Genomic DNA, 17,253 nt, shown 5'->3' with positions numbered 1-17,253 from the left:
AAAGGGGAGATCAGCAAGCCAGTGCCACCTCCACGGCCAGAGGGCCGGGGGGTGTGTGAGAATCTCGGCTTATTCCGCCTAAACAGCCCAGGAAAAATGAGGACTGTGTTGACTGAAAAATGGATCAAACATGCGATACTTATTTCCCTAGGGGATACCTCACTGATGCCATCACCCTGTGCAAGGAACCTCGGCGTGGTGATGGACAGCAGTCTGTCCCTCTCCGAGAACATTGCGGCGGTGACCCGATCATGCAGGTTCTTCCTATACAACATCCGGAGAATCCGCCCCTTTCTCACCCCCTACTCGACCCAGCTCCTGGTCCAAGCGATGGTTATGTCCCACCTGTACTACTGCAACTCCCTGTTGGCTGACCTCCCAGTGTCCGCCATCTGACCCATCCAACTTATCCAGAATGCAGCAGCTCGTCTGGTCTTCAACCTTCCCAAACACTTGCATGTCACCCCCCTGCTTACTTCCCTCCACTGGCTACCTGTCATGGCTTGCATAAATTCAAAACATTGGTGCTAGCCTTCCAAGCAGTTAAGGGGTCAGCTCCAGCTTACCTCCAGAAAATCATCAGACCCTACACCCCTGCCAGACCTCTTCGTTCGGCCACCACAGGCCGCTTGGCGCCTCCCCCTCTCTGAACTTCCACCTCCCGTTCACGACTACTGTCTGTTCTGGCTCCACGGTGGTGGAACGAACTCCCTGTGGAGGTCAGAACAGAAGAATCTCTTGCCATCTTCAAGTACAGACTGAAGATGCACCTCTTCAAGCTCCACCTTTCCCTGTCCCTCCCTACCTCCCTGTAAACCTTAATTGTTGTCTTTACCTGTGATATTTACTTGTGTATTAGGATGTTTTATTTGGCTACGTAAGCATTGTTTGGCTAGGTAAGCGGTTCATACATTGTTCATACATTGTTCATACATTAGTGTGTTGCGGTACTATGATAAAAAAAAAAAAAAAAAGAAAGAGAACAATGATCAAATAGGCCCTGGTCCTTATCTTTGTTGTGCAGTTAGCAGTTGAAATTGTACTTCCCTCTTGGGTCTTTCAGCGCACTTATCCTTGGTTATGGGTTTGCACTGTGCACTTTGTTGTACATCGCTCTGGATAAGAGCGTCTGCCAAATGTCATTAATGTAATGTAATGTCATGAAGGATCATTAACATAGTAGTGGGGCAAGGTGTTCCACCTTTAATCAATTGAATTGTTTTTCACAGGGTGTTGTCACACTTGGTTCATTTCAGCCTCTCAAGTGGAATCAGACCAAAGACACAGAATTTTTGTGCATAATCACGCCGAACAAACTCAGACCCCTCTGAAACAAACAAAACTCAGAACACATGAGGAGGTTGTCTCAGCACGGTTCGTTTTTGGTTTCTTACTTTACCATTGCAAACCTGAAATTGTATTAGGTTTGGTGGGAACAAGGGTCGGTGTTGGTGGCATGATCGTTCAGGATCATGGTGGTTTGACACGCTGAGATGACAAGAAACAAGAGAAATGTCTGTCGTCCCTGGGTGTGCTCGAACCACCAATCTTTCAGTTAACAGCCAAACGCGCAAACCGATTGCACCACAGAGACTTGCTTCCTGTGTTGCCTGGCTACTTCCTTGCTGGTTTTGATGGTTCTGGTGAGCGCTGCTTGAGTTGAGGTTAGCTGAGTGATTGTTCATAAAAAGTGAACCAACTGTAGTAATCGATTGTAATCTGTGACTCCAACATTTGTACCTGTAGTGGTCTTCGCATGCAGAGAGACAAGTGTTGACATTCCTGAAGGCAGCTGAGAGCTTGGTAGCACCTGGTCGCTTCAGCCACTGTAGGGACCATGAGCTCATTACAATCACTTATTTTATCCTTCTGCATGTCCCTGGTCCTTATCTGACACAGAAATCAATCCAGATTAGAAGATCAAGTGACAAGACGGTGTCACCACCAGTGATTGGACCTGCATGTTCCCTGTTCATGGCCCGGCTAGCTCAGTCGGTAGAGCATGCGACTCTTAATCTCAGGGTCGTGGGTTGAGCCCCACGTTTGGCGTCCTGTTTTCCTTCAGTACAGCAGATATCAAAAAATCAAGGGGACATTCACACTGATTCCTGCAATGATGCATGGAAAACGGAATAATATGTCAGTCTGTTGATGAACCTTTGCTTATTCTGCCTAAATAGTCCAGGGGAAATTAAGACAATATTGACTGAAAAAAACATAAAACATGCAATACTTATGTATTGAAATGTATGCATTACATTACATTACATTACATTACGTGGTATTTAGCAGACGCTCTTATCCAGAGCGACATACAACAAAGTGCAAATCAATCACAAGAACAAGTGCAAAAGTAGACCTGAGAGTACAGTACAGTTCCGAGTCCTAGTGTAATGCAATACCTATGCATAAGTTACACATCACATTAGAGAATTATTAAACAAACAAAAAAAGAAACATAAAATACAATATGAAGAGTAGAATTTGTTAAACTGGTAGGATGCATTTTTTACCTACAACCAGGAGTTATTGTCTAGTAGCAGCTGTTTGTGAACATGGGGCAGGGTCAGGTTTGAATCCCCCTAGCTACGTCACTGGGTGCGGTGAATCAGAAAGAGACTTCCAACGTTTTAAAAGATGGATGTGCTTACTGCTTCCAAAACTTTGTACAGAGATGAGGATTTTGATCAGCCAGACAAACGCTGTGTCATTTCTACGTACATTAAATCATAATGTAAACATTCTTATATATAAAACTGTAAATATTTAAAAACTACGTGAATATGTCCTGATGGCTATTTCTTGCCTCAGCTAAACTTTCCCGCTTGGTAAAATAGGTTGTTGAGCAGGTACAATACTATTTAGAGTAGGCCTACACGTAGCTATCAGCTAGGTGTAGTCACTAAAATGTAGTATGGTTAGGTTTAATTTCAACAACTAAATACACCGTAAAACATTAAATTAATTTTCACTAAATGTAGTTATATTGCTCACAATGATTGAATTTGTACAACAATAACTTTCCCTCAGTCTACCTCTGTACTCTTTGTTAGATAGCTCACTGAAGACCATCCAATGGCGTGCTAAGTGGCTGTGTTGTGTTAGGTATTCTAGAAAACTGATAGCAGGCCTACTACATTTCTTTTCTAGCTGACGTTAGATTTTAAATTAAATGTTATTTCCCTGCTATATATATTGCTCACTGTTTGTAATGTTTCTATCAAACACATATACAGAGCAATATTTGGTATGTGAAGTATAAAGGCTAAACAGAAAAAATGTACAACAGGAAAAAGGTTTTTCCACAGGGTGTTGTCACACTTGGTTCATTTCAGCCTCTAGTGGAATCAGACCAAAGATACAGAACTTTTGTGCATGATCACGCCAAACAAACTCAAACTCCTCTGAAACAAACTAATCTCAGAACACATGAGGAGGTTGTCTCAGCATGGTTTGTTTTTGGTTTCTTACTTTACCATTGCAAACCTGAAATTGGTTTAACACGCTGAGATGACAACAAATGAGAGAAAAGTCTGCCGTCCCTGGGTGGGCTCGAACCACCAACCTTTCGGTTAACAGCCGAACGCGCTAACCGATTGCGCCACAGAGACTAGCTTCCTATGGCATCTGACTATTTCCTGAACCAACTGTAGCAATCAATCGTAATCTGTGACTCCAACATTTGTATCTGTTGTTGTCTTTCAATACAGAGACAAATGTAACGAACTCATTACAATCACTTATTTTATCCTTCTGCCTGTCCCTGATCCTTGTCTGACACAGAAATCAATCAGGGTCAGAAGATCAGGTGACAAGAAGGTGTCACCACCAGTGATTGGACCTGCATGTTCCATGTACATAGCCCGGCTAGCTCAGTCGGTAGAGCATGAGACTCTTAATCTCAGGGTCGTGGGTTCGAGCCCCACGTTGGGCGTTGCCTTTTTGCAGTCGTTGACAAATATTTGCACCATTGGCATCATTCGTGTGGGTCCAACTATTCTTTCTCATGATCCGAGTTCTCGTTTTTCATCGTGTGCTCATCTTATTGAGATCATATTTTTATATTGCACACAATTTGACACTAACCCAAAGACAATGTCGGCTGAAACATTTAAAATTGCATTTTTTTTTGACAGCGTTCGAATTATTAGACGCCTTTATTTTGAAAGCGGTACTAATCCGTTCTTTAGTCACGATTCAGAATTTAAGTAGTTCATTTTTTTGTTTACGTGCTTTACATTATAGACAATGCTGCACATACACTCGTCAAACTAGCCTCATGGTTCACGTTTTACTTAGAAACTGATACCCAATCGCTGCGAATAAATACAGTAACTTTTACAGTTTGTGATTGACACATTTGAATGGTCTTGGAAAAAAATCTACATCTGTATTTTGAATTATGTCGTGATGTGTAAAAAGATATACACAGTATTTGCATATCTGTGCACTTTTCTACGATGTTTGATTTTTCATTTCCCCCTTCTGGTGCCCCAACTGAACACCGTCGTCTCGTGTCTAGAACAAGGGGGAAGTGCTTGAGCACTGAAGACGAAACTGTTAGCTCTTGTAGATCCTGGGAGTCTTGGCGTTGGAGCATCAATTGCCTGGATCTTTCCTAATTTCATTCGGTCAGTTGCGATATTTTAGACCTCGTCGTCTCAGAACATTTTCTCCGATAAACCAATATTCGCTAGCAGACGTTATTATGAGATATTTGCAATGCACAAGCATCTACGAAAAGCTATAGCCAATGGCCGTACACTCAGTCAGGCGTATTCTGTTGGCTCTTGCTAGTGTGGTTTGTGCTAACACGCGGTGTAACGTTAGCTAAACACTTTTAGCATTTTACTGTTTGAGCACACTAGTTAACTAACTTAACGGTATAGTTAACTGTGAATGAAAAGGAAAGCTTTGATCGGAATGCTCACTATTTTTACGAGCTAGTATAGCGTCAGTTGCCTGTAGTTAGCTAGCTAACGTTAATTGGTTAAAAATGAGCTGTTTAGATCTTCCGGATACGTTGTGTTAAACGTTAGCTATATTTCAACGATTCAGTTCATTTTTATGTAAATTACAAACGTGTACTAACCAATTTTCATGAGCATTGTAAAAAAAATGCAGTGATAGACTTAATTAGCTAGCTACGTAGCTGACTAACGTCAGCTATTTTGTGTAAAATTGCGGCTCGAAGATTTAATAGCTAGATGAGTTGGTTAATGGTAGTTGCACATTAAGAACGTTTTCCATCAAAATCCATTTGACATAATATTTGAGGGTACATTGACCTCAGCTGACTTCAATTTCGGCATTGTCTCAGCGCTCGTGTAATTAAACTTCGGCGTTGATAGCTGTTTTTGAGGTAACTTGGTAACTACGCAATGTGCATGCACGGAGGAGAGGGGCGGAGAGATGCGTGTGGTTTGTGGTGTTGAAGACCAGTCGCTATATTGTAACGCTGGTGAAAGGATTTGACTAAATTCGGGGACATAGCCAACGTTGTTTATCCGTTTTATTTCTTATAGGAGTGCAGGTTGCACTTAACCCCGTCTGGAAATGTCCAACGTGAGTTGGAAACCATTTATATTCGGAGGGCTGGCTTCAGTTACTGCAGAGTGTGGTGAGTACTGGAAATAGCAACACATCTTCCCTTTCCTCTTTATAGCTCGTTTCAGAAATATTTAACTACCGATGCTGTATCTTGGCTTACTACGATCACTTTAGTAAAACTGAATATCTTTTGGCTGTTCCCATTGTAGGTACTTTCCCTATCGATCTGACAAAAACTCGTCTCCAAGTACAAGGGCAAGTGTGCGACAGTCAATACAAAGAGATCCGCTACCGTGGAATGCTCCATGCCTTCGCGAGGATATGCCGGGAGGAAGGTCTCCGCGCTCTGTACTCCGGGTAAGTGACAGTGCTTTGCTTGTTTTGGAGCAGTAACCGTTCACTTGGACAATTATTTTGAAGTGTTAGCAACATGTGCTGTTTTCCAGAATCGCACCGGCCATGCTCCGGCAAGCCTCATATGGGACTATAAAGATTGGAACATACCAGAGCTTCAAAAGATTGCTGGTTGACAGGCCGGAGGGTGAGTGGAAACCCGTCAGAAATACTTATCCCTTGTGACTTGGGCTGCAGGGCGAATTTGGCACAGTGCGATGATTGTGTCTCAAGAGTCACAAAAACAACAACACGGCAACAGTGAGCTGACAGAAACAGGCATGAAGCAAAACGAGATAAGATAGAAAAGGAGTTACCAATTATATTAAAGCAGAACCTCAGTCAGTGTGTGCTTGGTGCCCAACAGTGATACAAGAAGTGTTAATCAGCATCATACTGAGGCATTCATAGTGAATAAAATGTAAAGGTTCAGATGTCAGACTGCTTGACTTAGGGACTTTTCAGTATATTGTTTTTCATTATCAGTAACAAAAATCCACATTCGGTTTTGCACAGTCGTAGCATTTTCCTCCTAAATTGAAGTTTCATTTCATATTTTATATAATACTGTTTTGCCCTTTATTTGTTGTGGAAATAGTCAGTTTTGTTGGTGTTGGTGTTCTCTCTCTGGGTGAATGTGGGTGAGGATCTGTCTGATGCTGTGGAGTATCTGGCTATACTTTGCCTGGGCTGTGATGGCTGAAGATAGCTTCTGCTCTGTTCCCCTGATCCAGATGAAACGCTGATCATGAACGTGCTGTGTGGAGTTCTGTCTGGGGTCATCTCCTCCTCTATCGCCAACCCCACCGACGTGCTGAAGGTGGGAATGAAGCAAAGGCTAGCCACATTCGAAAAACAGTTAGTTCATAAACATTTACATTTTTAAATATAATTTAGTGTGCCAGTGCTGAGGGGCAGCCTGTTGCCTAGTGGCTAAGGTACATGACTGGGACCTGGAAGGCCAAAAAAAAGCAAGTGTGGATTAGAGAGCATAAATCATTAGAGGTCACAAGCAGGTAACTGGTTTTTCCGAAACACTTATCTCACATGCATTTCATTTATCTTTGTTTGCACATGTTAGTGAATTATCACATTTCACCTCCACTGTCATCAGTCTTAACGGTGATTGACAGCAGTGTTGCTACACTGATGTGCTGCATGTATTCAGTGTGCTTATAACCACAGGTATGTGGCAGTTGCATATTTTTATGGTGTTGTTCTATATTGTTGTTTTATTATCTGGATTATGTGTTTATAATGTCTTCATTATCTCTGGGAATTAGGCTATACACATATTGTGGCATAAAAGCTATAAGTCGAAGGCTCTAAGTAGCAATTAAATCATTTGCAGCAGGATAAGTTGAATAAAAAATTAAAGGAGTTAAAATGGATGAACGGTAATTAAATGAAAATGTAAGGTTTAAACTGGTGAATCGTATGACTTGTGTGAATCAGTTATAGCTTGAGGATGATTGGTGTGAATTTGTCCATTAAGAGGCATATCTTCCTGCATGGACAAGCAAGGGACAAGCATTATATTGATTTCTGCGGCATATAAAGAGATTTTCCCCTCTGTCCCAGAACATCCCCAGTATGATTGCAGTGCTGCTGTTTCATGCAAATAATTTGTAATTGACATGTATGTGTATTTTTAAGGATCCAAAATTACACCCAGGACGGAAATATTTGGAATTTGGACTATCTCTCTGGAGCATGTTTGGCATAATGCCAGGATCTGCAAACCCATTTCCTGTCTGTGATCTGGGCTAATAGCTGGCGATCTGGTTTCTTTTTTGTCGGCGTGGCAGTCGTCCCACTTTGAGGAAAGCTTCTGTTAAGTTTCAGACTTGCCATGTTGGGAAGAAGTGGCAGTGATGAATCAAGTTCTGAACTTTGCTGCTGAAAGGTTAAGCAGGTTCATCGTGTGGAGACCCTGGTGTAATATCGCGGTACAGTGCCTATTTTTAGAGGGGAGTTCATGTGCTTAAATATTGCCCCATCTCTGTCCCTGAGGTGGTCTGGTGGCTCTAGTACAGTGGCCTTGTAAAGCAAGTTCATGTTCTGAGGGGCAATGTTTTAATTTCACCTTTTTTTTTGTTTGCCTGAGGGAGATGAGAAATAGCATGGATACTATGATACCAGAATGTAATCTGTGTTCAAAAAGTTCTTTTTTTAAAGTTTTTTTTTAACCCAGCTGTGGATTGAGGATTGGGGTATGTTCTGCCCCCTGAAATTCAAACGAATAGCCCAGCACCATCTTGTGGCGTCGTGATTTTTGATCTTTGAAATGTCGTAATGTCGGTCTGTGTCCAATTAGCTGTTCTTTTTCATTTTGTGACTGTACAAGGAGTCCATGTTTACTGGGTTCTGGTAGGAGGAAAAGATGGCTCAGATAACTCAAAAGAAAACATGCTGTTCCTTTATAGTGTTCTGTAGGGCATGTGATTTCTGACTTCAGCAGAAAAGGAGGAAGAATGCCATTTGTGGCGTTCAGAAGCTGCATTCCGGCCACATGTTTTAGGCACAGTCCCCCACCCCCATTTTACTCCACTTTCCCTAAATATGTCAGCTGCTTGGCATATCTTTTTGTATCCATGGCAACATCAAATCTGGTTTCTTCTGTCTAATATTTTTGGTGTTACTAGGTCTTCAGCTGAAGTGCTATCACTTTTAAATGTGTGAAGTTTTAGTATTCATTAGGCGGGTTTTTTTGTACATTCATTTGAATGAGAAAACAAGATGCAATGAAGTTTACAGGAACTGGATGAATGCCAAGGCTTAGTGATGGTCAACCACAAGTATTTTCTCAGCAGTCATACAGACGTCTGCCTTTCGTAGCCAGTAGGCATTTAAATGGACAGTTTAGAGATTAAACTGCTTGCACTCACTCCAGCATTATCATCTGGTTCTGTGTAAAGTGGGAAAGCCATATTACTGTCCCTAGTTGACCTGACCACCACATGTCACACGCAACTCGGCACAACAGGTGCGTTTTACTACTCTGATAAGAGTGCGTGTTGTAAGAGCACAACGGGAGTTTTTATGACCAAAACTTCCTTTAGTTAGTTAGTTAGTTAGTTAGTTAGGAGCTGTTTACAGCATATTATATGTGACTTATTATGTTCCCGGCAGTTGTGACCTATGGGTGAAGTTTTGTATAAAGGCTCAAAACAAGAAGTCTTGCGAATGAAGCTCGAGTACCTTTAGCATAGTTGACAGGCAGTCGGTCACTACGCTTTCATATTTACATGATCGTGTCATTGTTTTATCAGATCCGGATGCAGGCCCAAGGAAATCTTATACAGGGGAGCATGATGGGAAACTTCCTCAACATCTACCAGCAAGAGGGAACGCGAGGACTGTGGAAGGTTGGTGTGTCTGTCACACACCTCTGAGTTTTCTGTTTCTGTGGAAAATGACCATGTTTTGTTGGCCATCCAAATTATAAGTATAAGTTTTGAAGCACTGTCTACTTAATGTTCTGTTTTCTTTGGTTTTATTGGAAAGTCTATATATAGTTACAATTTTAAAGATGTTCCCAATGAGTTTGCATGCTGGAAGAGAACTGGTTCTACTCCCTGAGGACTAATTGGCCGCAGAGTTGCTGGAAAACACATTGCACGTCACACCTCTGTTTACAATTAACGAGCACTTCTTCTATTCTTGTCATATCATGCTTGTGTTTATTGTGCAATCTTGAGAAAAATGGAGTGGTAAGATAAAAGGATATGCTTTGCATTATGCTCTCTCCCCCCCTCTCTCTCCCTCTCTCTCCTCTCTCTCCCTCTCTCTCTCCCTCTCTCTCTCCCTCTCTCTCTCTCTCTCTCTCCAGGGAGTGTCCTTAACTGCTCAGAGGGCGGCCATCGTTGTGGGGGTGGAGCTTCCTGTGTACGACCTCACCAAAAAGCACCTGATCCTCTCAGGTCACATGGGAGACACGGTGTACACTCACTTCCTGTGAGTTCTGACTCCTATTCTGGTCTTTTATCTTTTTCTCTGAACACGACCCTGTGTGCCAGTTTGAAACACAATCACAGTGCTGAACACTTAACGGCATTCCTCGTGCCGAGAGTACTGGCTCCTGTGGGACGCTGTAGGAAACTGAGCCATCCGAAATACCCAAGGAAGAAATCGAGTGCATGAGCCGGTGGTACATATCCCAGCCCACCCCCTCCCCACCACCCCCATTTTAAAGATTGTAGATCTATTATTAGTCCTGGCTCCTACTGCTCTGAAAAAGAAACTTGTAGGTTATATAATATAGGTTATGTGACAGACAACTGCAACGGTACAATTTCCCCTAAGATGTAGTTTCAGACGTGGGGATGCAGTTAGGTAATTTCAGTGAAGACAATGATTATTTAATTTGTAGCTAACTGGACTGGGGTTGAGTAAACATTACATTACATTACATTATTGGCATTTGGCAGACGCTCTTATCCAGAGCGACGTACAACAAAGTGTATACCCATAACCAGGGATAAGTTCGCTGAAAGACCCTAGAGGGAAGTACAATTTCAACTGCTACCTGTACAACAAGGATAAGGACGAGGGCCTTTTTTTTTTTTTTTTTTTTGAGAACAAATAAACAAACAAACAGCAAAAGTGACCAAAGTGAACTATCCAAACACTGCTACGTAGCGAACTAAAAATACCGATACACAAAGCACATCACAGAGACAACAATTAAGGTTCACAGGGAGGTAGGGAGGGACGAGGAGAGGTGCTGCTTGAAGAGGTGTGTCTTCAGCTTGCGCTTGAAGGTGGGGAGAGATTCTACAGTTCTGACCTCAGCGGGGAGTTCGTTCCACCACCGTGGAGCCAGAACAGACAGTAGTCGTGAGCGTGAGGTGGAGGTTCGGAGAGGGGGAGGTGCCAAGCGGCCTGTGGAGGCTGAACGAAGAGGTCTGGCAGGGGTGTAGGGTCTGATGATTTTTTGTAGATAAGCTGGGGAAGACCCTTTAACTCTGGATTTCCCCCACTTCCTCTCCGCTGCGCGGAGGCTGGCCCTGGAGGTACGGAGGGTGTCAGATATCCAAGGACTGGGAGGGGATGTGCGAGGTGGCTTTGAGACAGGCAGACAGAGAGAGTCAAAGGCGGAGGAGAGAGATGAAAGGAGGGTGGCAGATGCAGAGTTAGTGGGAAGTTTGAAGAAGGATTCGAGAGGGGGGAGTGAGGCGGTGACGGTGCTGGCAAAGGAAGAGGGTGAGAGGGAGTGGAGGTTACGGCGGGCTGAGGAAGTGTGGGTGGGAGGAGGGGGAGGAGGATGGGGAGGAAGAGGGAGGGAGAATGAGATGAAGTGGTGATCAGATGTATGCAGAGGGGTAACCGTGAAATCGGAGCATGAGCAGTTCCTCACAAAGACAAGGTCTAGGACATTGCCCGCCTTGTGGGTTGGAGGAGAGTGTTGCAGGGAGAGGCCGAAGGAGTGGATTAGCGGTAGGAAGGCAGCAGCCTGGGAGGCTTCTAGGTGGATGTTGAAGTCTCCAAGGAGAATCAGTGGGGTGCCATCCTCAGGGAAGGAGCTGAGAAGGGTGTCTAGCTCATCAAGGAAGTTTCCCAGGGGCCCTGGAGGACAGTAGATAACTGCAATGAAAAGGTTAGTAGGGTAGGATACTGCAACAGAATGGAATTCAAAAGTGGATATGGACAGGTCAGAGAGGGGGAGAACAGAATTTCCACAAGGGGGAAATTAAAAGACCAGTACCACCGCCACGGCCGGAAGGCCGGGGAGTGTGCGAGAAGGAGAAGGAGGATGAGAGGGCAGCGGGAGTGGCGGTGTTGTCAGGTGTGATCCAGGTCTCCGTGAGGGCAAGGAATTGTAGGGACTGGAGGGAGGCATACGCAGGGATGAAGTCAGCCTTCCGAGTGGCAGACTGGCAGTTCCATAGTCCCCCTGTGACAGCAAAGTCCTCACGGGGTCAGCGGGGGGTAGCTGAGGTTGGAGGGGTTCCGACGCCGTGGAGGCCCACGTCGCAGGGGGTGTCTTCGAGGGAGAGAGCAGACTGGGATGGGGTGAAACATAACATCACAAACTGGGACGGAACGACGCTAGCGTCGCTCTGACACGCCTATTTAAATGGCCTACAATTGCTCACAAGCAATATCAAATCAAAGCTAATCTACTGATAAATTCCACAGCTATTTAAGCTATTTAAGACAAATGTTCAAACACTCTACAGGTATGCAACCAGTAGAAGTGATTAACAGGTAATAGACAAACAAACTGGCTCAAGCCCTAACCCTTGCTGTTCAAATGAGCAATTTAAAAATCAACGTTACCGCGTCTAGAGGAAAGTCCACAGCGAACACCTGGTCAGAATGATGCACTTACTGTTGTAAACCTGTTGTAAACCTGTTGTAAATGCCAAGACATGACCACCTGACCCTGCCTGTCGAACCCAGGTCCAGCGTTGTGTGCGGCTTGGCCGGGGCCCTGGCCTCCAACCCAGTGGACGTTGTGCGGACTCGCATGATGAACCAGAAGGCCCTGCGCGACGGTACCAGCGCGGGGTACAAGGGCACGGTGGACTGCCTACTGCAGGTAGTTTTTAATGAATGTTTCATGTTACTAACGTTTCGGTGCAACTCTCGATGTCTGTGCTCCAGTTTCATCAGGAATGTAGGAATAATGGAAGAGACCTGTGAAGTGGGAGGGGCTTGTGTCCTGTGTTCTCTGACGGCTCTGTCACTCACTTTCCAGACGCTGAGGTCCGAGGGCTTCTTCGCTCTCTACAAGGGATTCTTTCCCAACTGGCTGCGGCTCGGTCCTTGGAATATCATCGTATCCTTTGACTGATGTGGCTAACACGATTAGCTTAAGCATTTCCCACTATTTTAATAACATGGCTTGTTATTGTTGTAGAACAAAGGAGTAATACCAGAGCTTAGCTTCTGTGAGTGGAGTAGGTTTTAGGAGTGCGTTTGTTGGTTCAACTCTGTTGGATTACAATTATGTAATGGGATTATCTGAAGATTTCATTCATAACAATCAGTCGGTGCTCTTAGGGACACTGGATCAAAATCCTTGTGGAATGCATGCCATTGTAAAATAGAGGGGGGGGGGTGCTTTCATCAGAGCACTCAAAAATGTTGGGGCAAAACCTGACGCAAGTCATACCAGTCCTTCTTTAACTGCCATTTTGCACAGTTCTTCTGCACCTACGAACAGCTGAAGAAGATTGACGTGTGAACGGGACGATGTCGGGGGCAGGATGCCAACTGACATTAACAGGTCCGGGATCCTCAGGGAGGGGCAGCGTGATCAGCGTTGTGGACAGCAGATGTCCGGTGGAAGGGCTGGACTGCCTGACTGTGATGCTGGTCATGAACAAGCGTTAATCACTGGGACTCAAGCGCAGCTTTTCTCCACTAGCATCATGGCACCTTGTGGAGTACAATCGGACATTTTACAGGCTGATCACGGACGATGAATACATGTCCTTCACAATCCTCTCACGATAGGTGTGAGTGTCTGATTGTTTAACAACGCCGCGTTGGGGAATATGTTTCACAAAGCATTCAAGTATGCTACAAGTATGGTCACGCTTCATTCAATATGTCGTGTTACGCACAGTGTATCTGTTTTTGCCTCTTTATGACAGGCGTATTATTTGGCGTATTATTATATTTACGTCAGTGTTTATCATACCGTATACCTTTGTGGCTTCACTGAAACCAAAGTGACTGATGAGAAAAGGCTTCTTGCAATAAATGACTTCCGCTCAGTTTATCATTACGAGTCAAAACATTTTAAAATGATCCCAGTTGCTCTGGGTGTGGGGTCTGTTTTATGTGCCATTTGTTGGATAAGGAGTCGTACTCTATTTACTATTGGCTTCTGTTTTTTTATGGATACAGTATTGCATGTGGAAACAATGTAGATGTAAAGTTTCTGACTTCTGTCAGTGCGCTACAGAATTGTATGCAGTGAACTTCAGTGATCATTGTGCCAGGATGTAGAAAAAGCTCCAAGGTGCTGAACCAAATTCTTGTGCTGGTGTGTGCTTCTGAAACGTTTTTAATGGACACAGTTCTTCGTTACTTGCCTATTGGTCAAAAGCATACGTCACTTTTTCCACCCTTATATAGGAGGTAGTAGTTTGATATGTAGAAACTGCTAAATAAATTATGCAGCTGTTTGACAGCAAGGATGAGTGTCATGCAAAATATGAATGCCGATATTTGCATTGGTATATTTGATTAATGTTCTTCAGGCAGGAATGGCCTTGTTTGCATATTAGCGTTTCAGAAAAGCCTTTGCTATTTTTAATATGTTATGTAACTCATGTGTATGGATGGCAGGCAGGATATGACTGCTAATGAAACTGTACCCTGGTCTTCAGTTTCATTGCTCTGGTAATGCTCCAACACAAACTCGTACATTCTGTACTGCATCTACCAAACAGTACCATTTATCAACTGCCTCAGTGCAACATTACTGCTAAATATTGTTTAAGGCCGCTTGACTATGTTGTTGTCCTCATAGGAACCAAGTGGACCAAGAGCTGTTAATGTATTTTGTTAGACTTTGAGGTATCTATTAAGGAACCAGTTTATTGTTGATTAAGTAATGGAAATCAAGGGACAAATGTACTTTATTATTGTTAAAATGGATCACAAGGTCACCAAGTTTTTGTATCAGTTTTGAAATATTTGTCTTTGGTATTTCCTTGTGGGTATTGTTTTCTAATGGACAGGACAGCTGAGGAAACCATTGTTTATACCAGCTTAGGATGACTGGCATTTCCTGATGTTTGATAAAATATTGTGTGTTGAGAGCTTTGGTTATTGTGCTGCATGTAAGAGAGATATAGATTTCCTCATTTGATACTGAAGTGCTTCCTCTTAGCAGGCTTCCGTACAGTGCAATGTAAGGGCTATAGAATACGCTTTACTCTGGCCATCAGTGTCCGATATCCTTGTGTGCTGAACTATTTGTAATGTGCAGAAATGACATTTGTCATTGTCAGTGTGGATGTGCAGTGAGGACTGCCGGTACATTTTGACTGCTGAATTATCTGCCTACTTTGTACAGACTTTGGCCTAAATTTAATGCCACGAAACCCCCCTTTGTAGCCTTCATGCCACAAATGCCCCCCTCCCCCTCCCACTAAGTTTAGTCTCCTGCCTGGATATTAATCCGGAAAAGGGGTTCTAGCACTTTAGCAGCAGTGTGGACACAGTAGAAAAAGATGAATTGTACATTCACAAATTGAAAGGGCTTGTGGACTACTACAGTTCATTTTTGTATTGAGATTTGTCCCCCATTCAAAGTGTTTTGTCTCCAAAAAGGCTTGAAGCTTTTTAGTAGATCTTTGAGATTGAACTTTTTTCTAATCCTTAAACCCTTGTTTGTGCAGGTGAACCTTCAAAACAATGTATGATTATGCAATGAGCCAGTCGCTCAGCAAAAATACTTGGGTAAATGTCATCATGTGTTTGGAAAGAGTGACATCTCTCTTTCAAGTTAATAACTAGATTTGTCATTTCATGCTAATGGAGGAGATGGGCTTATTTGTAAGTCTAAGTGTGCTTTCTTATGAACTCCAGTTGAATTAATAATTTAATTTGAATGTATATCCAAATCCTTGCCAATGAAAATCAGTATCATGATGTGGAAAATTGTATTGAAAAAATAATTGCATATTTTTTAGATTAATATTTGGTTACTCGTGGGAAGCCCAGTGTAAAGGTTAAGGTTTCTTCACCTTGGCCCTCCAAACTCTGAATATGAATATATAAAAGTGTGTAAATTATAAATAAATTAATCTCATTTATGCACAAATGTAATTTCTGTTTTTTTATTTGTCTTCGTTTTGGCTGTGTTGAGTGCTTTCATTGTCTTAAAATATCATCATGACTCTTCATCTATAGATCAGGCCTGGTTCAACACGGCCCCCAGTTCAACAGATTATTGATGACTGAGAACGCTGTACACATGAGAACTTGTCCAAAATGCATGTGATGACTGATCCAAGAATAGACATAAGGGTCAAATCTTTTGACAACCAGACCCATCACCCCAACTCATCACTTCTGCTGAGACGACATGAGCCACTACTTGCCTGGTTTTAAATGGGTCAAAATGTGTTCTTGGAACCAAAGGAAGACTGCCCTCTAGTGGCACACAGTCTGGCCCTGTTGCTTCAGTCATTTTGCAGGAGAAGCTCAGCCGATGAGTGCTACTCAACTCAAGCATTGGCTCCTACCGTGCGCTACACCAGCTGATTTCACTCATTATTTTACCTGCTTAATTCAGATAATAAGCCAGTTGGTGAAATCAAGTGGAGTAGCGCATGCTTGAAGCACATGCCTGCAGACCGTGCGGCCTGCGGGATGTGGAGTTGAGTAGCCCTGGCCTAGGGTAACACGGTGTCTGGATATGGGCTCCAGCTTAACCTTAAGAACATTAACCATCTCTCTTCATTTGATGATGGACATAACAGGAACCAAAAAACAAATATTGTGTACTTGTAGGTTGTATAATGTGGTGGCTCTGCACATTTGACTGGACTATAAAAATGCTTTAAAAAAAAATCAGTTTAACATTAAAAATGCTAGCCTAACTCAAACCTTACTCAAATAATCTGTGAGATTTGAGAATGAAGCAATCTACAGAGGCTTCATTGTGCAAACCTACGGAGGTCATGGGCCATGCCATGATGGTCCAGAAACACATTATTTTTTTGTTTTGTCTGTATATATATAATTTTGTTGCTGTCAAGTTTTTTACATTTTATTGTTCCTTTACTTCACTGTGATCTGGTTGAGAATATTCTTGTTTATAACGACAGCAAGAGACAGTGGCATGAATCAACACATGTAAGTGCTGAGTAACATTGTTTCCAGACAATTAAGATTGGGGGTGGAGGGGAACTCAACAGAAACGCCTTTTTTGGGTCTTTATTTAACTGCTGTGGGCATTTTTGAACATGCGTAAAAATGAATGCCTTAGAATATGTTACGGCTTTGGCCGTGCAGAACCTTGTTGCCAAGGGCACAAATTCCAAGTAACGATTGGTTCCAATACACAAAGGAAGGAGCAAAGTCAAAACAAACAAGCCAAACAAGGCCTTAAAGAACACACAGAAGTAGGCCTTGAGATACCTCATGACCTTCTGAAGAAATAGCAGTAAATGACCAGCCCCAGCTGCAAACAAATGTACACCTGCAGAGCCAGAAGTGTACTTGGATTCTGAAATCAAGCCCCAGTCTTGATTTCCGAGTTTCTTCCGTGATTCAGTAGCAGATAATAAATGTACAAAACATGCCTCATAATGGTTTTAAATCATAATTCTCTACCATTAG

General features: G+C 43.0%; 1 protein-coding gene and 2 non-coding genes across 4 annotated transcripts; 2 read left to right on the top strand and 1 right to left on the bottom strand.

The window, feature by feature from the left end:
* Positions 1-3,537: 3,537 nt before the first annotated feature.
* Positions 3,538-3,611, bottom strand: trnan-guu (transfer RNA asparagine (anticodon GUU)). Its single transcript has one exon. It is a non-coding gene; the product is annotated as a tRNA-Asn (tRNA).
* A 250-nt stretch (positions 3,612-3,861) lies between these two features.
* Positions 3,862-3,934, top strand: trnak-cuu (transfer RNA lysine (anticodon CUU)). Its single transcript has one exon. It is a non-coding gene; the product is annotated as a tRNA-Lys (tRNA).
* Positions 3,935-4,493: 559 nt separating this feature from the next.
* LOC133116667 (kidney mitochondrial carrier protein 1) lies at positions 4,494-15,730 on the top strand. Of its 2 annotated transcripts, XM_061226500.1 has the most exons (10): positions 4,494-4,631; positions 5,526-5,620; positions 5,760-5,907; positions 5,997-6,091; positions 6,678-6,763; positions 9,216-9,311; positions 9,776-9,900; positions 12,349-12,487; positions 12,647-12,727; positions 13,094-15,730. In XM_061226500.1, the coding sequence occupies exons 2-10, from the start codon at positions 5,557-5,559 to the stop codon at positions 13,133-13,135; spliced, it is 876 nt and encodes a 291-aa protein (XP_061082484.1). In that variant the 5' UTR covers positions 4,494-4,631; positions 5,526-5,556; the 3' UTR covers positions 13,136-15,730. The 2 variants fall into 2 exon arrangements, with proteins under 2 accessions (XP_061082484.1, XP_061082485.1); XM_061226501.1 differs by lacking the exon at positions 4,494-4,631 and having other exon boundaries at positions 4,853-5,620.
* Positions 15,731-17,253: the final 1,523 nt, after the last annotated feature.

This window comes from Conger conger, chromosome 17 (genome assembly GCF_963514075.1).
Source record: "Conger conger chromosome 17, fConCon1.1, whole genome shotgun sequence".
Lineage (NCBI taxonomy): Eukaryota > Metazoa > Chordata > Actinopteri > Anguilliformes > Congridae > Conger > Conger conger.
This window is presented reverse-complemented; position numbering and strand designations above follow the sequence as displayed.

Excerpts from the sequence above, each read along its gene's own strand:
- LOC133116667 (XM_061226500.1), top strand. The coding sequence starts at position 5,557 with ATGTCCAACGTGAGTTGGAAACCATTTATATTCGGAGGGCTGGCTTCA. Across the intron at positions 5,908-5,996 it reads CTCCGCGCTCTGTACTCCGG|AATCGCACCGGCCATGCTCC; the intron begins GTAAGTGACAGT and ends GCTGTTTTCCAG. Across the intron at positions 12,488-12,646 it reads CGGTGGACTGCCTACTGCAG|ACGCTGAGGTCCGAGGGCTT; the intron begins GTAGTTTTTAAT and ends CTCACTTTCCAG.